The sequence below is a fragment of the Grampus griseus genome (assembly GCF_964374135.1).
Source record: "Grampus griseus genome assembly, chromosome: 4".
Lineage (NCBI taxonomy): Eukaryota > Metazoa > Chordata > Mammalia > Artiodactyla > Delphinidae > Grampus > Grampus griseus.
The window spans coordinates 141,890,796-141,915,106 of record NC_138997.1 but is presented as its reverse complement, the minus strand read 5'-3'; the positions used below and the strand labels follow the sequence as shown (position 1 = coordinate 141,915,106).

Sequence of the window (24,311 nt, the reverse complement as noted above, 5' to 3'; positions counted from 1 at the left end):
GGAGGGGTGATGTAGCGGAGGCGTAGGTGGACCTCTGGGGCGGGCAGTTTGGCGCAGCGGCCCTGGAGCTGGTGGGGCAGCTGCAGACGGCACCCGAAGGGCCTTGACCGCAGCTGCGCCTGTGCGTTTCCCATCTGGAGTTTTTGGGCATGAGTGAGGGGTGAGCGCAGCTATCGGCCTGTCTGCCTGGGCTGCTGTGGAAGGGCGCACGGGACCTTGGCCAGAGTCCTTTCTGCTGGACAAGCCGTGGGCCACCTTGTCTTTGGTACATCAGAGGTGACAGCAGCAGGTGGTGCAGGGGACCCTGGCCCAGCTTTGTTTCCCTCCCTCGCGTGGCTGGCTGGGAGCCGCAGGTCACAGCGTACTTGGCACGTGGCGGCCCTTCCCTTCCGAGATCTCCTCCATGTGGGGCCCTGGAGCTGCTGGGGGCACCCCGGGCAGGGTCGGGGGGAGAGACCACCGTCCTGGCTGGAACTGTGGAATCCCTGCGCGCTGAGCCTCAGACAGGATGGCTTGTGGCTGCTTTGAGGACTGGGGTTCAGACCTGGGGTTGGGGCTGGCGTGTGCCCTCGAGCGGGGGCAGGCCAGGAGGACCGGCTCCTTGGAGACGGTTTTATTTGCCCGGACGTAATGTAATAGTGCCCTCTAGATATTCTTCCCCTGAGGCCTCGGGCTTGAAAATTCCGACTCTTGGTGTGGGTGGGCTCCTCCTGCGCACGTCAGCAATTCCAGGCATCGGAGCAGCGCTTCCTGCAAGGGCGGAAGCTGAACCTCGAGCCGCTGTGCCTTCCCTGGGTCCCCAGCGTGAACTGTGACAGGGCCGCCCTGGTTCTTCTGCCTGAGGCCTCGAGTTAGCTCTGTCCACAAACCCGGGCTGGCCCAGCGGATCCGCCTTGCCCTGCAGGCTGCAGGCCGGACATTCTCCCTCCCGCTGAGGGACCCTGGACCGAGAGAGACTCCCTGTCGGGCATCCTCATCTCCCCTCCAGGCTGTCTGGAGGCCCCTGGCCAAACCCACCCAGTCAATGGTGGCCGAACACGGTGGTGGGTGGCTAGGCCAGCCTGTCCCGACCCTCTGCCCCTGGCAGGTCCCACTGGGCTCCGTTCTCTTCCAGGGACAAGCTTGCCGCTGCTCTGCTGGTTTAAGCCAGTTTTTAGGCTGTTACCGGACTCGATGCAGGGCTGGGTGGGAAGGGACGGTGCACCCCTGTGCGTGTGGTCAGAGCACCAGGCCACTCAGGACCCGGGCCGTCCTGGGAGGAGGGCGGCTAGTTCAGGTCCAGGAAGGGGTGTGAGTTAGGGTCCTGGGGCCACGTAGCAAATGACCACAACCCGGGGCCTTAGAACAACACAAATTTGTTCCTTCACCGTTCCGTTCAAAGTCAAAGTTGGGGAAGGGCCGGGCTCCCTCGGGGGTCCGGGGGAGGGTCTTCCCTGCCTGTTCCAGCTCCCGGGGGCGCCAGGTGTGCCTGGGCTTGTGGCCGCGTCACTCCCGTCTCTGCTCCGGCATCACGGGGCGTCTCTGTAGGACGCCAGTCGTTGGGTTTAAGGCCGCCCCGCACTCGGGGGTGGTCTGTCTGCGAGCCTTCACTTGAGCACCTGCAGAGACCCTTTTCCAGATAAGGCCACCGTCATCGGCTCCAGGATGTGAACCTATCGTTTGGGGCCACCGTTCAGCCCATGACAGGGGTCACCTGAACGGTGACGGTACCAGCGTTGAGATCTCGATGAGTCTGTGGGCACCGGGACAGAGAGTGGGTCAGAGTCCCCAGAAGGCCCTGGAGGGTTTTGGATGTAAGGAATCCACATCTTCTCCCCTGGGGCAGGTCCCAGCCTGGACCCTGGGCCCTCAGCCCACTCCAGAGAGCAGTAACTCGACCCTGGCCCTCTTCACCCGTCCTGAGGCGTGGGTGACTGGGTGTCAGGAGAGGGCCCTGGAGCGTGTGGGGGAGGGGTCGGGCAGGTGTGCGGGGGGGCTCCGTGGGGCTCCGGGTACCGCGGGGGTGGACGTGTCCTCTCTGTGGCCTCCACGTGGACGACAGCCTATGCAGATGATTCGGATGGGGCTTGGGCTTGGTGGCCGGGAGCTTGAGGTCCCCCAGCGTGGCCCGATTCTCTCTGGGGTGGTCACGGCCCGCTGTGTGTGTTTAGGGCTGCAGGGCGGGGGCAGGGCATGCTGGTGAGGGTGGCACAGAGGCTTGGGGGCCCTTCCCCAGCAAGAGGCTCAGCAGGCAGGGAGAAGGGTGGGCCCGGGAGAGTGGGGTCTGTCCGCGGTCTGGAGCCCGGGGACGGCTTTGGAGAGGGCCAGGCGGCATTTGAACGAAAGTTTCTAGGATGAGGGGCCCCAGAGGAAGTCCCCGTCCTTTACATTGGCAGGTCCTGTCAAGGGCACTTCAAGGGCATTTCCACGTCCATGTGAGCTGGCTGCGGACAGGATCGGGGTCCTGGAACGCTGAGTAGTTCAGCAGGTGGTGAGGGCGGGGGTCCCAGGCTGGCTCCTGAGTCTGTGCAGGCCGCTTCCCCTCTCCTTCTCCCTAGCTCCTTGGGGTCCAGGCCGTCCTGTCAGCCCCTTGGGGTGCAGTGAGCATTTTAAAACGATTTTTATATGTGCGTAAAGGAGAAGCTCTGAACTAGGGAGAGACCGTCTTGCCACGCCTGTCCAGCTCTGAGAAGCCCCTAAGTGCCTCTTTTGTGGTCCAAATGCTGGTCTCGCTGGAACTGCTGGAGCCCTGGTCTTGAAGCCCAGGAATCTTGGGGAGGAGGGAATGCATTCAGGGGCTTCTCTGTGGCCTGCACTGGGTGAGGGGTTGGAGCTGGGAGCACACGGCTGGGGAGACTCAGCCTGTGTGGGAGGACACAAGGCGTTTAGAATTCTCGGGGGCACAAGGGGAGCCGGGGAGGGCCACAGACTCCAGCCCAGGAGTGTTGGGGAGGCCCTCTGGAGGTGAACCTGAGTGGGGCCCCTGTGGGGTGAATAGGAGTTGGCCCAGCCGCCGAAGGTAGGGAGGGCTGGGGGGAAGAGAGAAGGTGCTCCAGCCGTACATTAAGCGCGGCTGGGTGACGGGAACAGTGTGTGCGGGGTGGCAGAGGTGAGGTAAGAGGAGGAATCTGGACCAGAGCTTGCACTGCGTTCCCAGGGTAGCAGGGAGACATCAAAGGTGCTAGAGCAGGACAGTGCCACCCACAGATCTGTGTTGAGGGCGATAACTGTGGCCCCAGGGTGCAGACGGGATGGAGGCAGGGGCCGTGAGTGGGCGTGAGATGTGCATCCGCTGAGGCAGGGTCCTGCTGTGGGCGGCAGCTGGGTGGGTGGGCAGGGCCTGTGGGTTCAGGAATGTTAAGGCGGTGAGTGAGAGGGGGAGGGAGGGAGGGCCAGCCTGGGGTGGGCGGGGAGGAGGGCGAGGCCAGGCGAGGGTCCCAGCAGCGTGGGCCTGGGCTGAGTGGTCCAGAGCTTTGCCGGGAGCGTTGGGGAGGCCCTCTGGAGGTGAACCTGAGTGGTGGGGCAGGCATCCCAGGCTGGGTTGCAGCCCGTGCAGAGGCCCCGTCAGGAACCTGTTCAGGTTTATACTTGGAGGTTGAGTCTCGCCTTGGGGCCCCTGTCACATTTCTGACAGGTTTGTGGTTGATTTCAGCCCTCTGCCCTGAAGTCTCTGCTCCGGGGGTGGGAGTTGGGCCCGGAATCTGTCACCCTTTTGTAGTCCACTATGGCATTTGCATACGGGGATGGTTCTGGGCGCTCTGCGTGTCCAGGGAGGTGACACTCTGGGTGTCCAGGGAGGCCTGAATTGCACAGGGCCAGGGAGAGATGGGGCTGGGGTGATAGTCACCCCAAGAGACCCCCTTGCAGGGCCCCATACTTCGTGGGGTTCTAGGTCCTCACACCAACCCGACGTGGTGTGTGCACATCCCCATTACAGGCAGGGAAACTGAGGCACGGAGCTGTCCGTGAGTTGCCCTGGCCTGTCCCTCTGAGCGTGCTGGAGCCGAGGTCTGGCCCTGGGGGGACCTGACCCCACACTGCGTGCCCTGCTGTGCTGCCAGCCAGCCCAGCGCCCGCCTGGCCCTGGGGTTAAGTGGGGCAGGACCAGACACTTTTCAGCTCTCAGCAGACTTGGGGATTCCTTTTTGGGGTGTTTTGCTTCAGTCTGTTTCCTCCTAGGCAGAAAAGCAGGCCCCGTGTCCTCCTGACCTTGGGGGCCTGCAGGGTGGCCTCTTGGGACCATCTGGACGTGATGGCATGCGAGCCTCATCCCACATCTCCAAGTGGGAGATGCCCGCTGTGTGCAGGCGGTGTTGTCAGGGCAGGCGGCTGGCATCTAGCAGCGGCCGTGAGGATGTGAGGTGCCTGCACTGCGTGGCTGCCTCCTGCCCGGATGGGGATGGGATGGGCTGAAGAGGGTGGGGAGACGGCTCGCTCGAGGATGGGACAGAGCCTGCTTCCCGGAGGAGCTGTTTGGTTTTTTGGTCTTGTTTGTTTTTGTTTTACTGTGGCAAAATGCACATAACACAAAATGCACTATTTAAACCACTTCTAGCATGTAGTTCAGTGGCAGTGAGCACATTCATGCGATGATTCTGCCCCCATCACCACCCCCATCCCCAGAATCTTTTCGTCTTCCCGAACCCTGTCCCCATTAAACACTCTCTCCCCATCCCCTCTCCCCGCCCAGCCCTGCACCCTTTATTCTCCTTTCCATCTCTGAGTTTGCTGACTCTAGAGACCTCACATAAATGGCATCTGCAGGATTTGTCCTTTTGTGACGGGCTTGTTTCACTCAGCGCAGTGTCCTGGGGGTTCGTCCACGTTGTAGCAGGTGTCACCATTCCCTTCCTTTTTAAGGCTGAATCAGATTCCACCGTATGGATGGACCACATTTTGTTTCTCCATCCATCTGTCGATGGACACTTGGATCGCTTCCGCATTTTAGCTATTGTGTGTGATGCTGCTGTGAACGTGGGTATGCAAATATCTCATCAGGACCTCACTTCTAATTGTTTTGGGTGTGTGCCCGGAAGTAGAATTGCTGGATCAGATGGAGTCTCTCTGTTGAATTTTTTGAGGATCTGCCACACCGTTTTCCACACGACTGCCCCGGTTTACATTCCCACCAACAGTGTACGAAGGGCCCAGTTTCTTGCACCCTCACCAGCACTTGTTTTCAGTCTCATTTTAGTTTTCTTTTTCTTTGTTGTTTAAATAGTAGTCCTCCTAGTGGGTATGAAACGATCAGGTGAAATTTAAAACTTCATTTCGAATGAACTGATTTCATTGCACTGTGCTTCTTTCTCCCCAAATAAGGGCAGAGACAAACGAAACATTAATTACCAGATGTTTTACTCTATTAGGAAACTCTGTGCAAAATAATATCCCAAGGGGCTCAGTTAGCTGTGCCAACTTCCTGACTGATAATCGGTGCTGTCTGGACTTGAGCTTTCTAGAACCTTCTCGGCAGGAACGTCCTCCAACGCCTTCAGACTCTGTCCTCGACTGGACGTCACCGTGGGGTCTTTGTCAGCAAAGGGTGGAATGCTCGTTCTCTGAGGAGCTGGGGACTGAGCTCTTATTGGGGTCCAGTGACAGAGGTCTGGAGGCTGCAGATGAAAGACTAACTTCAGCTGGGACTCGGCCGGGATCTAACTGGGCTCATTGAACGTCTGAAGGAAGGCCTTTCTTTCTCGCGGCTGGAGATATTAAAACGCGGGCGAGTTTTGCTGCACCCCTGAGAATCCACAGCGGCTGTGTCCGTGGACCCGCAGGCGGCTGTTTCCTGCTCCGCAGGACCCTCTCCTCCGTCTGTTAGTTTCCCGTGTTATTTATTGCTGGGGGACAGACACCCCAAACTTAGTGCTGTTTCCTGGCTTGCGGTTCTGTGGGTCAGTGGTCTGCTCTGCATGGGGTACTGGGGTCACTCGGGCAGTGGCGTTTGGTGGGTGGCCTCAGGCACGGCCTGGGGCCCTGGTGCTGGCTGTTGGCCGGGACGCCTCAGTTCTCCTCTGGGGCCTTGCCCTCCAGCAGGACAGCCGGGTTTCTCACAGGGTGGCTGGTTCCAGGAGAGCAAACGTGGGGGTCTCCAGCCCCTAAGGCCTCGGCCCCAAACCCTAAGGAGCGTCCCTCGGTTACTTCCTGTGGCGCAGACCCCGGGAGAGAGCCCGCCTCGGGGTGGAGCCTTCACGGACGTGGTTGAGAGGAGGCACGGGGGGCGTCGTGACAGTGACCACACCGGTACAACGTGGCAAAACGGGTCCAGGCCCTAGCTTGCCTCCCCTCCCCCAAACAGATAAGCAAACAAGAAATGCGGAGAGCCCTTCCCTGGGGAGGGGAGGGGCCCGGCTGCCTCCACGCCCCCCTTTCCATCTACACTGAGCGCGGGGGTCTCCTGGGCGCCTGGCCCTGGGTTAGACGCAGGGGACTGCGGACGACTCAGAAGTGGTCCTGCCTCAAGGTGCTGGGCCTGGCGGCCGGGACAGCGTCAGACCCGGGAGGTAGAAGGTCGGGGGGTCTGCCCCAGAGGAGGTGTCCCCTGAAAGCATCACTGGGTGAACGTTAGGGGTCAGGGGTCAGGAAAGGCCATGTCACCCGAGCAGTCTCAGCAGGCGAAGGGGTGTTACGGTGGCTGCGGGGAGTCGTGGGGGGGGACGGCCGCGCCGGGGGAGGTGTGTCAGGCGGGCCGGGCACACCTGGGGAGCTTGTTGTGCCCACAGCCTGGGGTGGGGAGGGGAGCCACGGGCAGCGGGAGGTCGCCGCTGGTCCGGGAGGCCTCGTCCCTTGGTCGTGAGGCTCAGGCTCGGGAGCTCGCAGACTCCCGTGGAATGCCGCCGGCCCCGCTCCCCGTCATGTGGTTTTTTATAGTCGGGGGACTGACTGTGCCGAGGCCTCTGCCAGCTGACCGTAAGCTCCGGATTAGAGGCCTGGCCCCGGGGAGCGGGGGTGGCCGGGACGGGGCCTCCTCCCCGCCCGCCCGCCATCGGCCAAGGTCCCGGGACCATCCCCCAACCCAGCCCCTCTGGGCAGCGAGCCTCGTGGGGGCCCCCGGGGGCCCCCAGGGCGGGCCTGGCTCTGCGTCTGCTCAGACGCTCCGTGGTGCCAGGACGTGGCCCCTCTCTGGGCGTCCGCTTTCTCACCTCTCGAGCGGGCGTGTCACCGGTTTGGGCCCTGGTGGCCGCCCAGGGGCACGGCGGCCTCACCACGTGTGGGACTGGCCCGGGTCCCTGGGATTCGGTGCCAGTGAGCGTGACCGGGACAGTTTCAGTGCGCCGCTTCCCCGTCTGCCCCGGGCACCCTCCTTCCAGAGGGAGCAGGCCTTTCTTTGGGCAGAGGGAGGAGGGCGAGGCACCGAGGGATTCCTGTGTGGTGACGCCACGCCGGGCGTCCAGCCCCCGTGACCCGGTGCCCCATTCACTCGGCCGCGGGACTTCATTGACGCTGGCGGGGCTCCGGCCCAGCGCAGGGCCCTGCGGCCGCTCTGCGCTCTGGCGTCTTGCAGACCCACGTGCCCCCTCCAGCCGAGCCCCCTGGGCTGGGATCCCAGCCAGGCCTCCCCTCTGTCAACGAAAGTAATCAATAAACCATCAATAATAAGAATAGAAAAGAGTTTTATTGGAGCCAAACTGAGGACGAGCCCGGAAACCTGCTTCCCAGATGACTCCGGAAAAGCAGGGTTTTCAGCACAGCTTTATATCTTGTCAGAACAAAGACCATCAAAGCAGTCAGGGTGACGTTTCTTCAAGGTTTCAAAAAATAATAAAAATAAAAGAACAGACCAGCACGTACACAGAGAGTCAGCGTGGCCTTGGCACCTGGGAGGGGGGCTTAGCATCGAAGGAGGAGGGGTGTTTATTTAATCTTTATGTTTAACATGGACAGTCTTTACTGCTGGTCGACGTGCCCTTTTCTCTAATAATTAAAGCAGATGTACAATTTGATAGACCACAAGTAGGCTATTTTAGTTAGCATCAAATTCAAGTGAACTCGTGTATAAGCCACGATGACTTTCCCGTATCTCAGTATGTAAACGTGTCTTTTAAAATCACCTCTGTGGGTGGGAGCCCCGAGGCTGGATCTCAGCCCTGCAACTGCGCGCCAGGGGCTCCAGTGCCCCCCACCCAGAAGACGAGCCCGGGGAGAGGGGAGGGGCTTTGAGGTGGGCCAGGCTGCTTCGTCTGCAGGGCAGGAGCCACCGCCTGTATCTTGCCAGCTTCCCCTCACCACAGCCCGGGTGAGGAAACCAGGTCTCGCAGCCGCCCTCCTGGAAGTGCACCCGCCGCCCACCCCTCAAAGGAGCGTGGGCCAGAGGGAGGGGCTGCTGGGCTCTCCACGCAGCCGGGACGCCCTCCTCGGCCCACTCTGTGACCCCCATCCTCCAGAAGTCGCCCCAGCTCCTCTTACCAGCCTGGGAGACGAGAGATGGCTGACGGCTTGGGGCCAGCGGGCCCGACGCCCTCTCCCACCTTGCTGAGGCCTTGCAGACCGGACTCAGGCCGGGATGGTGTCCTCAGGCCTGGGAGAGCCGGCGTGTGGCCTGAGCCGCCTGCATGGCTCACGTCACCACAGTGCCGTGGGGACATTGCCGCGGTGCTCGGGGCGGGGGGGGGGGTGTCTCATGGGTTGGCTCAGGCCTCTGTGGGCAGTCCCCGCGCAGCGGCCCTGAGCCCGCCCTGCAGGGGCCCCACCGACCCGAGCTCTGGCCAGGATGACACCGGGGTCTGTCCCCCCTCTGCAGGGGCTGGGGTCTTCTTCCTGTCCTCGGCCGAGGGAGAGCAGATCAGTTTCCTGTTCGACTGCATTGTCCGTGGCATCTCCCCGACCAAGGGCCCCTTTGGGCTGCGGCCTGTTCTCCCAGGTGGGTGCCGGAGTTGGGGAGCCCGGCCTGGCGGGAGGGTCAGGTGGGCTGCTTGATCTCGGGCTCCCGGGGGCGTTCGCCCTGGCACAGCCCCTCCTCCACGGGGTCTGAGCTGCTGGGACGCTCAGAGGCCGAGGCTTTCGGTTGGGACAATTACTGCAGCTGCACCAGGTGGGCCAGCAAGAGGCCCGAGCCCGGAGCCCCGAAGACCTGAGCCGGCCCGTCTCCCAGACCTGGGCTGGGCCCTCGCCTGCGGTCGCTGGGGTCAAGGCTGGCTCCGTGGGAGCCAGGGTTCGGGCTGGAAGTCGCCTTGTGAGCTGGGGTCTCAGCGCATCGGGTTGGCAGGTACCAGGGCTGCATGAGCTGGCCTGGCCTTGTCTCCCACTTCCCTGGCTGTGGCTGGGACACTGCTCTTCAAGAGTCCTGGACCAGGGATGGCGCTGGCCCGCGGAGGGCCACGCTACCTGGGCATTTCTTCCCTCGGGGAGGCTGGGGAGGCCCAAGCCCATGGCAGGGACAAAGGCTGGTCCTCGTCATCGCAGCTTCCTTTGACCGAGGCTCTCCGGGTGGGTGGTACCCAGGGTCACCGATACTCCCCTCGCCCCAGTGAAGCAGCGCTTGTCCCCTTGTCCAGGTGGGAGACCAAGGCCTGTGGCCGGGCAGCAGGTGGTCAGTGAGCTCACATCCGTGGCCTCCTTGCATGGGCACCATAGCCAGGTCGGGGGCAGGTGGACCTCCTAGGGAGACAGGGGCTGGCGAGGCTGGCGACGTGCCAGGTCCCCTTTCTCCCAGCGTGGGCCCCTCAGCCCCGCAACCCCCAAGCGGGCCCGGGGGGCGGGGTGGGGGGCGGGCTGGGGAGGAAGGAGGCAGTTCCTGTGACCGGAGCCTCGCCGCCCAGGCTCTGCTGGGTGGTGCGGCAGCGCCCTCTGCTGGCGGCTTACCGCATTGCAGCCGCAGGTAGTGGTGTGGGTGGCCGGGATTAGAAGGGGGCGGGCGTGGATGGGGCAGGTGTGGACAGCGGGGGTGTGGACAGCTGGGGTGTGGACGGGGCTGGTGGGTCCCTGCTCGCTGAGCCTGGCCGGTGTCGTGTTGAAAGCCTGTGATCTTTGGGGACTTTTGAGATGTGGCCTCCACTGGGTCAGCAGCCTTAACACTCTGAGATTTGGGGGTGTCTTCTCAAGCGGACCGCTGCTCGGTCAGACGCACTTGGGCACCAGAGGCAGGACCTGCCTCACATACAGTGGGGAGGGGGAGAAGACAGAGTTCCGGGGTCCACCCTGCCCCAAGCGCGTCCTGTGCGTTCCCACCTTGGTCCCATTGCGCGTGGTGTGCACTGTCTCTGCTCCCACGTTTTGCAGTCATGGCTGAGGTTCGGGGAGGGCAAGTGGTGGGGCTGTGAGTTCGTCCAGTGCCAGCGTCCTGCTGCCTCACCAGCAGCAGGAGGGTGTGCCAGTGTCCTGGTCCACTGCAGGGACTGTCCACTTTGGGGCACGGGACATCTGCTGGTGGTCAGGGGGGGCTGTCCTTGGGCCCAGGACACAGGATGATGGCCGGGGACCTGGACGGGGGTGGTTTGGGTACCCTGAGCTTGGTGTCTGGCAGCTGGGGTGCTGGCGTGGGGAGGAGCTGGGGCTCCCAGGGGCTCTGTCGTGGTGCTGCGACTGGACCGAGGTCCACACAGCCCTGTCAGTGCTGGGGTAACTGTGATGTCCTGAGCAGTGGGTGGGCCGCGGGGACAGGGCTGGGGATGCCTCCTCGCTGACTGTCCCCTCTGCTGCAGACCTGAGCGCCAGGGGCCCTGCCGTGGAGGAGCGCGTGGCCCAGGAGGCCCTGGAAGCCCTGCGGCTGGAGAAGCGGCTCAGCCTTCTCTCCCACTCCGGCTGGCCGGGCAGCGCAGGTAGGGCCATGGCCTGGGCCGTGAGGGGGGCCAGTGGCCCTGGGGCCGCAGCTGTCCCTTTAAGGCAACCTCCCAGCTCCTGTTTGTTCATTCATGCCCCTCCCTCTGTTGGTCCATTCGTTCTCTCACTCGTGATGCCACACTCACTAAGCTCCGGCCTGGATGCTGACCGTAAGCACGGTGCCCCGTGGGTGCCGGCTGGGGGGTTGGGTTCGAATTCCTTCCCAGCCACCGGGGTGTGGCCTGGTGAGGCTGTGGCTTCACCGTCTGTGCCCACACAGAAGGCTCAGGGGTGCTGGCTGCTGGGAGCGAGGCCCCTCAGCTGCTGTGCTCCGCGGGGAGACGGACAGAAAGGGCCGGCAGGCCCTCGAGGGGACGCTGCAGCTCCCGGGGGTGGTGGGTGGGGGGCTGCACCGGGGTCTCCTGGGCCAGAGGCGGGGGAGCTCTGCGGGCCCTTTGTCCTGTGTGATTGTCGCCAGTCCCACGGGTGCAGAGTGGGGACGGCGGCCTCTCCGTCCAGGCCCCTAGAGCCGGGGGCTCAGGTGCGCAAGGGCCGCCACCTTCCCGGAGGAAGGGCTCACGTCTGGTTCCCAGGGGGACGGCAGGGAGGGGACTGGTGTGGGCGAAGGGGCCGTCCTGGGTGACGCTGGGCGTGGAGGTCCAGGCAGGGTGTGGGTCAGCCGTCCCAGGGTGGCGACTGGAGACCGGAGAGCGCAGGCCCTCAGCAGGGCGGGGGCGTGGGGGGGCTAGACGTCAGCTCCCACCGAGGCTCCCCAGCCCACCCCGGGCAGCCCAAGCCCCACAGGAGTCTCAGCCCCCGACTCTCCGTTCAGGGGACGACCGCAGCCTGTCCAGCTCGTCGTCAGAGGCCAGCCACTCAGACGTCAGCGCCAGCAGCCGGCTCGTGCCGTGGCCAGAGCCGTCCCCGTCCTCGGCGTGCGCGTCGCCGGAGGGTCTCGGGCTGGCGGCTGCCCAGGCCCCCGGGGAAGCCGCAGCAGGTGCCTCGAGGCCACCCCCCAGGCCGCTGCGGCCACGGCAGCTGCAGGAGGTCGGCCGCCAGAGCTCCTCGGACAGCGGCATCGCCACGGGCAGCCACTCCTCCTACTCGGGCAGCTTCTCCTCCTTCGCAGGCAGCAGCCTGGACGTGTGGCGCGGGGCCGAGGAGCTGGGCTCTCTGCTCAGCCTGCCGGGAGGCGTGGTGCCCGAGCCCGGCCTGTGCGCCTGCGGCCCCGGGGCGGCCGAGTACCAGGTGCCCTCCGCGCCGCGGCCCCACTACGACACGCCCCGCAGCCTGCGCCAGGCGGCCCGGGACCAGCCCCCCGCCACACAGGGCAGCGCCAGCGACGGAGCCGCCGGGGACTCGGGCGGCCGGCTGGCGGCGGGGTGTCCCACCGGCTGGCTGGGCGAGCGACGGCGGGGACAGGCGACAGAGGCCCCGTCGGGGCCGGGCGAGCCCTGGGAAGCGGGCGCCCCCCCCGCGGGGCCCCCTCCGGCTCTCTTTTCCGCGTGTCCCGTCTGCGGAGGACTGAAGGTAAATGCGCCTCCCTGAGGGCGGCTGCGGGGTGGGCGGTGCCCTCGTGGGGCTGCCCTCGTGCCGTGGGGCGGCCTGGGGGCCTGGGGGTCCAGCCTGCAGGGAGAGCCGCAGCTGGAAGTGCGTTCTGGAAGGTGGGGGGCCGGGTCCGGGGCGGAGCCCAAGGACCAGGTGCCCAAATCAAACAGGAGCCTGAGACCAACCTCCCTGCGCGTTGCGCTGTGTCCGAGGGGCTTCACTTGCTTGCGCGCACAGGTGGTCTGTCCTTTGGGGCGTTTGCTGAGGCCCAGGAGGCCCCGGGGACTGCTGGGGGTCTGGCTCTCGGGACCCCGGGACCCCGACGCCTCACTCCCAGCCGCCATTTTCTGAACCTGCGCGCTCCAGGGGGAGGGGCGGGCGGGGAAGGGCAGGGTCGGGGTCACTTGCCGGGCGCCCCCCTCCGCCCTGCTGGCTGAGCCAGGGGCTGGTGGTCAGGACCAGAGGACGCAGGGCTCGGGCTGGCGTTCGCATTCAGGGGCCCCAGGCACTGCCGGTGGGCCGCCTGCGGGCGTCGCGCTTCCTCCACGCAGTCCGCGGTCGGCTTGGCCTGCTCTCCTGCATGGATTTTGGCTGCGTGGCCTGGTTTGTCCATTCGCGCTACGATTCCAGACGCCCGCGTGGAAGGCGAGGCCCGTGTCCGTCCGATGTGGGCTCCGGCCGGCTGTGCCCCGCACACAGCTCAGCTGTAGCCGTTCCGCTTTGTACCTTCACTGCTGGCTGAAGCCGCTTGTTGCTCTTCACACCTGACACTGTTTGTAATACGTTCTCAGACTGGAAATAAAATTGTTTTTTCTTATCGTCTTGTTCCTTTCCATGTGGCCAGCTGTGTCCACCTCCCACCCCGGCCCTCCCAGTGGGGCCTTTAACTGTCTCTGAAATCCAGGGGCTCGGCCTCCCGTGGCCCGTGGGTCACAGAGCAGGGAGAGGCCTCACCTGTCTGTTCAGCCTTCAGCCTGAACACGCCGGAGGCGTGAACGAGGAGAGCAGCCTCAGGCAGCACACAGGCCTCGTGCACGTGTGCACGTGTGTGTGGTGTGTGTGCCAGCGTGCGATGTGTGCATGTGAGTGCTTTCATTCGCATGCATGTGTACAGTGCGTGAGACGTGCACACACGTGTGACATGCAACGTGCATGTGTGTCATGGCGTGCATGCATTTGCATGCACTTGTGTGTGGCTGTGCACATCCTGTGTGCACGTGTGTTACATGTGTGGCGTGATCTGTGCTTGGGTGCCAGGTGTATGCGTGTGCCCATGCACGTGTGTGGCCTGTGTGATGTGTGTGCACACGTTCACTGGAGAGCACAATGTGGTCCTCAGTGGTCCCTTAGGCTCAGGCAGGTGGCTCCCGGTGTCCAGTGAGGGTGGACACCCTACCTCCTGGGCCAGTGAGCGTCCTGGCTCTGAGCCTGGAGCACCCTCCCCACCCCTAGTCTCACCTATGTGGGCAGCAGAGCTCCAGGGACCCCGTCAGGGTCCCCCCGCACATCCCGGGAAGCCACATCCCACCGTCACACCCACTTCACCCTGTTCACCGCCCTGTTAGAGAGCCGGGGGGCCCAGGTCCCTGTGGACGCTGAGGGCCGGGGTTCTGGCCTGGTTCCTGCGACACTGCAGTGCAGGGAAGGGCAAGCTGGGGCCCTGCCCGCTGGCTGGGCGGCCCCCAGCAACTCATTGCCCCCGTCTGGGCCTCCTCCGTAGAGAGGACAGCAGTCCGCCTGCCTGGGCCCCGAGGGGCCTGCTGAGACGTTGTATGGAAGTGCTCGGTGGCTGCCTGCCAAAGGGGCTCGACTCACTGCTACTGTCGCCTCCCCAGAGGGACCCACCAGCCTTGTCGCAAAAGAAGGAGGCTGGGAGGTGCTGGTGCTGCGGGCTGTGGGGAGCGGCCCTGGAGGCCTGGGCAGCCCGCTCCCGCCAGAGCCCTCATCTTCCAGGCCCAGCCCCGCTGCGCTCCCATGTGCCCTGCAGACGGCCCTCCCTCCACCAGAGCAGGTGGTGGCCCCGGCGGCCGAGGGACTTGCCCTCCACGTGAAGCCAGGGAGGGCTGGAGCTGGGCTTTCGGCCTTCCCCTGGCCCGTGCGGGAACCCTGGCTGTGACCTCTGGTCTCCTGGACCGAGGTCGATGGCCGGGACTTCAGGGAAGAGCCATCTGAGGGGTGCGGCGGGAGGGGTGGACCGAGGGCCGCCAGGTGAGGGCTCGGGCGCAGTCGGAGCAAGTTTCCGGAGGGGACAGGCTCTGGGCTGGAGGGGCGTGGCCAGGGCCTGGGCCCAGAGGAGGGAGAGGCCCTCCATGGGAGTGGCCACTGACCACCACAGCCCTTTGGGGAGGCGATGGGGCGGCTCAGGAGGAGGGCCTAGCCCCCAGGAAGATGTGCCTCAGTTTCCCCTGCAGCCCAGGGCAGCCCAGAGGCATGGAGCCTCTCATCGGGTGCGGCCAGGTGCGCCGCCAGGGTAGCCCCGCGGGAAGATTTTGGCCTCATCCCCTATCTTTCCGGAGCTCACGGGGTGGGCCTCGCGCCCCTGGCTGGGAACACCTGCTTCTGCACTCCTGGGGCCACCAGCTTCACTCACCCTCCCTGGGGTGGGGTGGGCTTCTCAGGTGCCAGGAATGGCAGGGCTGGGGGCAACCAGAGAGTCGTCCTCGCCTCCCCAGGCCCCGTGCACCCACCTGCCCCCACCTGGCCCTGGCGCCCAGCGGGAGGGGACAGGAGGCGCCGCGTTTGCTCATCTCCCGCGGCACGTGGTTTCGTCCTTTGGGTCTGACGCTGTGCCCGCAGGACTCGCCGCCGGCACAGCAGGTGCCGTCTGTGGGTGGGGCTCTGAGCAGCTAGTGATGGGGCTCCTGAGGGCGGTCGGCTCTTGTCCCAGGTGTTGGAGGTCAGACACACCCTCCCCAAGTCCCCAAGCCTGCCCGGGCGCCTTTACACAAGGTGATGGGTTAGGCCAGCCCAGGTGCCCAGCAGCCTGGCAGGGACCAGGGTCGAGGTGCTGTGTCCTGAGTTTGGGCAGCCCCTTTGACCTCCCAGAGAGCGGGTCAGGCTTCTGCACCCCGATGCCAGCCCGCAGCCCCCCATGAGACCCCACTGCTGGGCTGTCCTCCTCAGAAGCGCTGGGGATGCCGGGCCCTTTCCCGTCAGGTGCCCCTGGCCCTGGCTGGCCCAGCTCCTACTGGTTTGGGGCATGGAGGCTCAGGCAGCAGTGAACGTGCCGGCAGTGGGCACCGTCCCTCCCTCCCAGTCTGCCGGCAGACACTGCCCCCAGCTCTGAAGCCCCCGAACCCCTTTCCTTCTCGGAGTCTTTCTGCGCCTCCAATCAGGCACCTCAAAGCGGCCACCCTGCGGTCTGGGGGCCTTGACCCATCTCACGGGGCCCCCAGGAGTGGCTCAGCCGGGATGCCCTGCTTAGAGCAGGCCGGCAGTGCCCGGGGCCAGGGGTGACGTGACAGCCCTCGTGCATCTCACGGCTACAAACCCTGCCGCACAGCTGGCAGCGTGACACACGCCACCAACACTGACGAGAGCAGCCAGGCCACATGTGTTCTGGAGGCCCGAGCTGCCGATGCCTCACCCCAGATGGGTTTGTGGGTGTCAGGGTGGGCAGGGACCCCTGGAGAGGAGTCGGGCCCCTGGCTGGTCTCCCTGGCGGGTGGCCCTTTGGGACTCCTGGGTAGCATCCTGGCTCTTGGGCTGGGTGCCGGGTGAGCGGGAGCCGGATGGACAGACTGACATGTGTTCTCCTTGGTCTAGGGAGCTGCTGCCTCACCCGCTGGGCTCCCGGGGATGCACTCAGGTAGGCCTTGGCTTTGGCACGCCTCGGGACGAGGGACGTGGGGTCACAGTGGCCGCAGTCACAGCCCAGCCAGAAAGTCTGTGCCAGACAAGACAGCGGGGGGTCAGCGGGAGGAGGGTGCAGCGGGGAGGGGGTGACAGTGGGCGGCAGGGCGGCAGTGTGCAGCCGGGGTGAGCCCCGGCTGGGGTGCGATGGTGCCAGGCAGCGAGTTGAGGACAAGGTGGCCGGGCGTGGCCAGCCTGCACGGGACGGTGCGTGGTCAGAGCGGGCAGGGTCAGCTCTGGCCTGGAGCTGCAGCCTTTAAGAGGGAGGCTCGTCCTCCAGGTGACAGAAAACAGAGGTGACGATGCTCTGGGGACCCAGGAGCGGGCAGGGGCGTTGGTGACCTTGGTGGGAGGAAGCCCAGGCAGGGAGCCAGGGCGAGACACGGGGTCCCCTTGGAGAAGCCCCGTTAAGAGGTGACGGCTGGGCAGATGCTGGCTCTGACCCAGGGGAAGGCCTGGGAATCTGGGAGAGGCTGCAAGTCGGGGGAGGTTGGCCTCGGGTGGCGTGGCTGGAGGTCGGGGGTGTGCTCTGTGCCTCATTTTCTCAGTGGAGTAGAGGCCACCTCCAGCCTGGGGCGGGATCTTTTTATTTCCTCTTCAGAGGAGCATGGTGCCTGTATGGGGCTAGACCCTGTGGGCCAAGCAAGGCCCAGGCCCATCCAGAGTGGAGGGCGCAGGAGGGGAAGGGCAAGGCCACGGGCATGCAGGGTCAGACAGTGGCCACAGGAAAGCCCCATGCCGGCCAGCCTAGGGTTCCCTGGGTCAGGATGGGGCCCTGAGGACCACTCCCTGATGACGCTGGGCAGTGGGCAGCCTTCCCAGATGGTCCTGGATGCCTCCTGCCTGCTGTCCAGCCCCCCACTCCCCCTTTTACCCAGACAGAGTGCGTGTTCCAGGGAACAGGCAGGGGACAGGCGTCAGGATCTACTGGAGGAAAGGAACCTTTCCTCTGGGGTGGGGGGCCTGGGGGAGGAGGGGGCCCTGGGTCTGGTGGAAGCAGAGATGAATCAGACCCAGGACAGCGTGGCCAGAGAGCGGTGATGGGTGAGACACCCAGCGTGGTCGGGCCGGGTCTGCTGTGTGGCCAGGGAGAGGTCAGGACAGACCCACCCGATCTCTGCTTGGCCCAGAGAGTATTCGAGACAGCTCCCGAGATGCTGGCAGGAGGCTCAGTCTGAAGGGTCAGGGAGGGAGACGGGAGGTAAAGGGGAGCCTGGGGGAGCCAGGGCTGGGGGGCAGCCACCAGAGGGGCGCCCCTGCCCCCGCAGACGCTGCTAGAGACCAAGGCGGGATGGCAGCCTTCCTGTGCTGCCTGGTGTGACCCTGGAGATGCTGGGCTGCCCCAAACCCTCCACCCACTCTCCTGCTCCCACTGTGGAAAATGCGGATCCAGCCCTAAAACTAGCTGCTGAGCCACGGGGAGCTTGTCCACGTGACCTCAGGTCAAGCCACAGCCCTCCTTTCAGCTTTCAGGAGGCTGGGCCTCCTTCCTAGACGCCCCTCAGACCCCGTCTCAGCCCCTGATGGGCTCTCCCAGCTTCAATCAGGCCTTCCCGCTCCCCGCTCCCCAGCTTCACCCCTCAGCGTGTGCCCCCTTCTCCAGGCAGCCTGCCCGGATTTCCCCTGGACCCCCGGTCTAGGTGCCTCCCTGGGCGCCTCTGCCTGTCATCTCGGGTTACACGGGAGAGGGTCTGTGTCCAACAGAAGCCTTCCTCCTTCCCTCCCTGTCGCCGCAGGTCAGCCCCGGGTACAGCCCGCTCTGGCTGCCGTCCCCACCCCCAGCTTTGGCCGTTCCCACCAGGCTGGCTGACTTGGGAACACGGGGTCTCTCTGGCCTCAGTCTCCCTGCTGAGCAAGGAGGACCCCCTCTGGCCTTGCTGGGACGGTAAAGGGATGAGGCGGCAGGCTCCTGTGCAGGTGCGGGCCTCCAGAAGGTGGTGCCCGCAGTGGTGCCCGGTGCCAGTACGTGGCAGCGAGTGGGGTGGCGTCTGCCCACTGAAGCCCCTTGGGCTGGTTGGCGCTCCAGTGCCCGGTGCCGGCAGAGCCAGGACCCTCCCGGGCTCAGCTCCCCCGGACCTGTGGGCAGGTGGCCAGAGACAGGCTGTCCTGTGGGAGCTTCAACCCCCCACCTGATCCCACCCCCCTCCTGACTCCTCCCTCCCGGAATCCCACTCCCCCCAGATCCCACCCCCACCAGAATCCCGGCCCCTGAATCCCTTGGGGCTGGGAGCTGGCCAGGTGGATTTGTGCGAGTCCCTAGGCCTGGCTGTGTTGCGAGACGGGGCCCTCAGGGAGGAGGGAGGACCTGGGCTCCTGCCCTCTGGGATGGCTCTGGCTCACCACCCCCTGTGGTTCGGCTGCCGGTGAGTGGCCAGGCAGGGTCGTGAGCCTGGTCTCCTGCAGCCACCCCAGGGCCCAACAGGCAGAGCTCTTGGGCAGGTGGGGGAAAGGTGGATCGGGTGTGCAGCCAGGCACTCTGGGTCCCCCCCCGCCCCCCACGCTCCTGTCGCACCTGCCCGGAGCCCCGTTGGCGTTTGCTGAGTGAAACCATCGACTTCTAGGAAATGGGGGAGGCAGGGGGCAGTTTCTTGGATGGGGGAGGGGACTTGAAGTGCCTGGGGCCACCCTGGAGGAGGTGTCACAGTGGATGGAAGTGTGGGCCTGCGCTCAGGGAACGATGCTCTGTGGGGACTCACCGGTCCAAAGAGGGTCCCTGAAGCAGATGGGGTGAGCCGGGAGGACAGCCGAGGGGGAGGGGCATCCTGCCTGGGAGGGGCAGGGCACCTGGAAGCCAAGGAGGAAGTGGCCGGGAGGGATGTTTGAGGGTGGGCGGCCAGGAGCTGAAGATGGACGTGTGTCCAGCGGGCCATAGGGGGCATCCCTGGTCAGCCCGTTGTGGGGGGCAGGGGCACCGCGGTCAGGGAGGGACGTGGGTGGGGTGGGAAAAGATGGCCAGGAAAACGGGGGAGTCGGGGAGGCTCCCCAGGCCCTGGAGAGGAGGAGAGCGGGACACTTGAGGGGTGGGCAGTGGGGAGCTCTTTCCCAAACAGTCTAGGGGGTCAGCTCAGCCTCGGCCACCGCCTGGGGACTCACAGCCCCTCTCCCCGCAGGACCCGAGAGGCCGTGCAGTGAGGCGCCCACATATGTGAACGTCCCCGCCAGCCCTTCCCCCCCAAGGCAGCTGCACTACTCGGGCCTGCAGCTCCAGGAGGGCGGCGCGGGCATCCGAGGTGGGTCCGCAGGGGCCTTGAGCCCCGGGCGCATCGGCCCTGGGCCAGGGGCTCGCGGGCACCCCCTCACAGCCCCGACGCCGGCGCTCAGGCCCTGGCCGGAGCGCGGGGTGGGTGCGCCCCCGCCGGCTCACCTGGGGCTGCTCGCAGGGGCCGGTGCTTCCCGCTACGCGCAGATCGACATCTTGGCCACAGAGGCGGCGCACAGGGCGGGGGCCCGGCACGCGCAGGCCCGGGAGGAGCGGCTGCCAGCGCTGGAGCAGAGGCGGAAGGGGACCCCGCGGTGAGGCGGCCGGACTGCGACGTGACCCGTCGGCTCGAGGGAGCGGCCCCGCGGCACCTCTGCTGCGTCCCGGCGCTCAGGCTCCGAGCCGAGGGTGGGCGCGCTGCCCGGGCCCGGGCCGGGGGCGGGGGTGGGGGCGGGTGGACGGCTCCGGGGCGCTCCTCTGACGCCTGCTCTGGTCCCCAGGCCGGCGGGAGGTGCCGCCTGGACAGGTGTCGGGCGGCTCCAGGTGGACCTGAGGCGGCGTCTGGCGAGCAGTCTCCGGTTCTGGGATGCGACCTGCCCGCGCCTTCCCTGGAGGCGGCGGCCCGGTGACGACGATGTGTCCCAGCCAAAGGCGTGTCCCCAACCACGGGGGACCCGGCCAGGCCCCACCACGTGGCGCCCTCTGCAGGGCCCCCGCCGTCCCCTCTGGGTCACTGCTGCCCTGCGCCTGGATGGCATGGCTCTCGCGCGCTCAGCTGACTGCCCGCTTCTCGGGACCCATTTAGTTAGTTCTGTAAATGGTTTAAAATCACTCGTGTTCCACTGTCGACCCGGCCAGTTATTTCCTGAGGGTGCGGGCTCGTGCCACGTGCCTCTGGACACACGGAGGGACTCCTGGTGGCTGGGTGGGGCTCTCCCTGTGGCCTTGGTGGGTCCAGGGCTCAGCGGGCCGGTGGGCTGGTTCCCCCTCCACTGGCCAATGGGAGTCCGGATGGTGGGAAGTTCCTGGAGTTGGCGGTGGGCTTCCCGTCCTCCTCGCCAAGCCGGGCTGTCCCACCCGGGCCTCAGAGATGAGATGGGGCCCTGCTCTGCCTGGTGGGGATCCTGACCAGGGCCCACGCAGACCTATCCCTCCCTGCCTCCTGCCGCGATCCCAGCCCGGACCCAGCGAGCCGTGGTTAGCCTGCCCGTGGGGAGCCCAAGCGGCTGCACCCCACACCTCCTCCTCCTGGCGGCGGGTCCCTCAGGCCAGTGGGGCCAGAACTTCAGTCCCCCTCCCCTGCCGAGCCTGTGGCGGCAAAGTGCCTCGTGGGATGCAAAGGCCCCGGGGTGCTCAACAAACAGGTCCGGTTTCCACACGCCCTGGATGGGACTCCAGGGTAGCAGGCTTCACTTTTAAGGCACAAGTGGGGGCAAAGCGTGGCCAGTGCACCCCAGTTCGGGGCTTCAGCTGTGTCAGGGTTCCCTCGGGTGGGAGGGGGGCCGACCTCCATGCCCTGGGCAGGCTGCACGCGCCTGCTCAGGGACAGGCAACTGGGGGTCCCGGGCCTTACCAGTGACCTTGAGTGGCTGGCATCTGGGGTCTCCCGTTTTCCAAACAAGATGAGCTTCCGTGAGGCTAACAGGGCCGTGGATGTGTGGGGCATCGAGGAAGGGTCTCCGTGCCCCCCTCCGGCACTGTGGGTGGCCGAGGGGTCTCCTGGGCAGCGTGTACCTGCAGCAACACGGTCACGGGAAGAAGAGCCGTTCCCTGCGGGGTCAGCCGGGCCTGGCCAAGGGCGCCACGAGAGGGGCGGTCGGGGAGCCGGGAGTCTGTGCAGGGGCCACGGGGCACGAATGCCAAGGGCAGGGGTTTGTCCTGACGTACGATGGCTGCCCTCCGGCCAGCGAGGCTCAGGGGCGCTAGGGCTAAGCCAGCTAGGGCGGCCACACGGGGCCAAGTGGGGACCAGACAACTGCCTGCCCTTCCTCCAGGGCTGCGAGGGGCGGCTAGCCAGCACTTGGTGGCCAAGTCCAGCAGGGTCACCTCGGCAAAGCTGTCACAGCCACCAGGGCTGAGGCCCACGGGCCACTGTGTGGTCGTGGGAGGAGGTCTCAGGGACCCTGGACCCCAACTCAAGTCTGGGAAGGGCTCCCCACCTTTGCTGAGAGGGAAGGGGCATCCTTGGCCCAGCACCCCTGCAGTGACACCCCCATCACTGCCCTTCCCACTCCCCTCATGTCCTGTCATGCCCTGTGCCCTCAGGTCCCCAGGCTGGACCCTCCTCAGGCCAGACTGTGCAGGGCGCTGGACACAGATCCGTCAGAGAGGTGCCCTGGAGGCTGGGGGGCCTCCAGTGCTGTGCTGGGTTTAGCGTCTTAATCCTGGAATATCAGTGTCAGACACAACACCTTATTATTGTTTTGTTGAGGTTTAATTGACAAATTATATTAGTTTTAGGTGGACAGCATAACGATTCTGTATTTGTATATATTGTGAAACGATCGCCACAGTAAATCTACTTAACATCCAGCACCTCACAGAGCTACGGAATGGGATGAGAACTCTGAAGACCAACTTCCCATCAGCTGTCAATACGCACTACAGCATTGTTAACTAGAGCTGCCGTGTCGTACATTACATCCTGTGACTTAGTTTATAATCGGAAGTTCGTGCCTTTTGACCCCCTTCGTCGCGTCCTCCAGTCCCTACCTTCCGCCTCTGGCAACCACACATCTGTTCTCTGTATCAGTTCAGTTTTTTTTTTTTTTTAAGATTCCACATACCTGTGAGATCGTATATTCATCTTTCTGTCTGTCTTCCTTCACTTAGCACAATGCCCTCTAGGGGCACCCATGTTGTCACAAATGGCAGGGCTCCGTTTTTTTAATGGCTGAGTAACATTCCGTTGTATGTTTGTACCACATCTTCTATCCATTCATCCACGGATGGGCGCTTCAGTTGCTTCTATATCTTGGCAGTTGTAGATAATGCTGGGATGAACACAGGGGTGCAGATATCTTTCTGAGTTAGTGTTTTCATTTCCTTCAGATAAATACCCAGAAGTGGAACTGCTGGATCATATGGTAGTTCTATTTTTAATTTTTTGAGGAATCTCCACAGTTTTCCACAGAGGCTGCACCCATTTACATTCCCACCAACAGTGCACAAGGGTTCCCTTTCTCCACATCCTAGTCGACATTCGTTATCTGTTGTCTTTTGGATAATAGTCATTCTAATATGTGTGAGGTGATGTCTCTCTGTGATCTTGATTTGCATTTCCCTAATGATTAGTGACGATGGAATTCCCTGGTGGTCCAGTGGTTAGGACTCTGCGCTTCCACTGCAGGGGGCACGGGTTCAATCCCTGGTCAGGGAACTAAGATCCCGCGTGCCTCAGGGCGTGACCAAAAATAGGAAAACCAACAAAAAACAAAACTTAATGATTAGTGATGTTGGGCACCTTTTCATGTATCTGTGGGCCATTTGTATGTCTTTTTTGGGAAAATGTCTATTCAGGTCTTCTGCCCACTTGTAACTGGATTGTTTGGTTTTTTGCTACTGAGCTATATGCGTTCTTTGTATATTTTAGATGTTAACTCCTTATCGGATATGTGGTTCACAGATATTTTCTCCCATTCCGTAGGTTCCCTTTTCATTTTGTTGATGGTCTCCTTTGCGGTGCAGAAGCTTTTTAGTTTGATGTAGTCCCACTTATTTATTTTTGCTTTTGTTGCCTTTGCTTTTGGCGTCAGATCCAAAAAATCGCCGCCAAGACCAATGTCAGGGAGCTTACTGTTTTCTTTTAGGAGTTTTATGGTTTCAAGTCTTAACGTTTTTTAATCCATTTTGAGTTAAATTTTGTACATGGTGTAAGATAGTGGTCCAGTTTTCCCAACACCATTTATTGAAGAGACTGTCCTTTCCCCATTGTATATTCTTGGCTCCTCTGTTGTAAATTAACTGACCACATAAGTGTGGATTTATTTCCGGTCTATTCTGTTCCATTGATCTGTGTGTCTGTTTTATGCCAATACCATATTGTTTTGATTACTATAGGCTTGTAATATAGTTTGAAATCACAGAGCATGAAGCTTTCAGCTGTGTCTTTCTCAAGATTGACTTGGCAATTTGGGGTCTTTTGTGGTTCCATAAAGAGTTTAGGATTGTTTGTTCTGTTTCTGTGAAAAATGTCATTGGAATTTTCAGAGGACTGCACTGAATCTATAGATTGCTTTGGGTAGTATGGGCATTTAAACAATATTAATTCTTCCAATCCATGAGCATGGAATATCTTTCCATTTATTTGTGTCTTCCTCAGTTTCTTTCATCAATGTCTTACAGTTTTCAGTGTACAGGACTTTCACCTCCTTGGTTAAACTTATTCCTAGGTATTTTATTCTCTTTGAATTATTCTCTTTGAATTATTTCAATTATAAATGGGACCGTTTTCTTCATTTCTCTTTCTGGTAGTTTACTTTCACTGTATATAGAAACACAACAGATTTCTGTATATTAATTTTGTACCCTGCAGCTTTACTGAATTCGTTTATCAGTTCTAACAGTTTTTGGATGTAGTCTTTAGTTTTTTCTATGTATAATTTCATGTCATCTGCAAGAAGTGAGTTTTACTTCTTCCTTTCCAATTTGGATGCCTTTTATTTCTTTTTGTTGCCGAATTGCTGTGGCTAGGACTGCCAATACCATGTTGAATAGAAGTGGTGAGAGCGGGTATCCTTGTCTTGTTCCTGATTTTAGAGCAAAAGCTTTCAGCTTTTGATGTTAGCTGTGGGCTTTATTATGTTGAGGACACCTAACTGCCCATCAACAGGGACCTCGTTAAAGCACCTGAGGGAAACCCAGGGGAGGAAAGCGAGGTGCTTGGGAGGCAGCAGCTCCACCCCCCCACAAATGTTCACCACATTCATTTCTAACTGATGTTACGTACAAAACTGGAAACAACTCAAGTGTTCAA

At 62.9% G+C, this 24,311-nt stretch overlaps 1 protein-coding gene across 4 annotated transcripts in view; it reads left to right on the top strand.

Annotated features, from left to right (window-relative positions):
* The window catches only part of DOK7 (docking protein 7), a gene marked incomplete at its 5' end in the record, with an annotated part of 35,329 nt that extends 15,387 nt beyond the window's left edge, over positions 1 to 19,942 (top strand). For 2 of the 4 annotated variants that reach the window (XM_082653719.1, XM_082653718.1), the window contains 3 exons: positions 8,720 to 8,839; positions 10,620 to 10,736; positions 11,570 to 12,678. In XM_082653719.1, the coding sequence (XP_082509845.1) occupies positions 8,720 to 8,839; positions 10,620 to 10,736; positions 11,570 to 12,285 (953 nt within the window). In that variant the 3' untranslated portion in view covers positions 12,286 to 12,678. Of the gene's footprint in view, positions 1 to 8,613; positions 8,840 to 10,619; positions 10,737 to 11,569; positions 12,679 to 16,050; positions 16,094 to 19,232; positions 19,368 to 19,517; positions 19,745 to 19,836 lie in introns of those variants that run through there. The other 2 variants (XM_082653716.1, XM_082653717.1) reach the window with 2 other exon arrangements.
* Between the last annotated feature and the right edge of the window lie 4,369 nt (positions 19,943 to 24,311).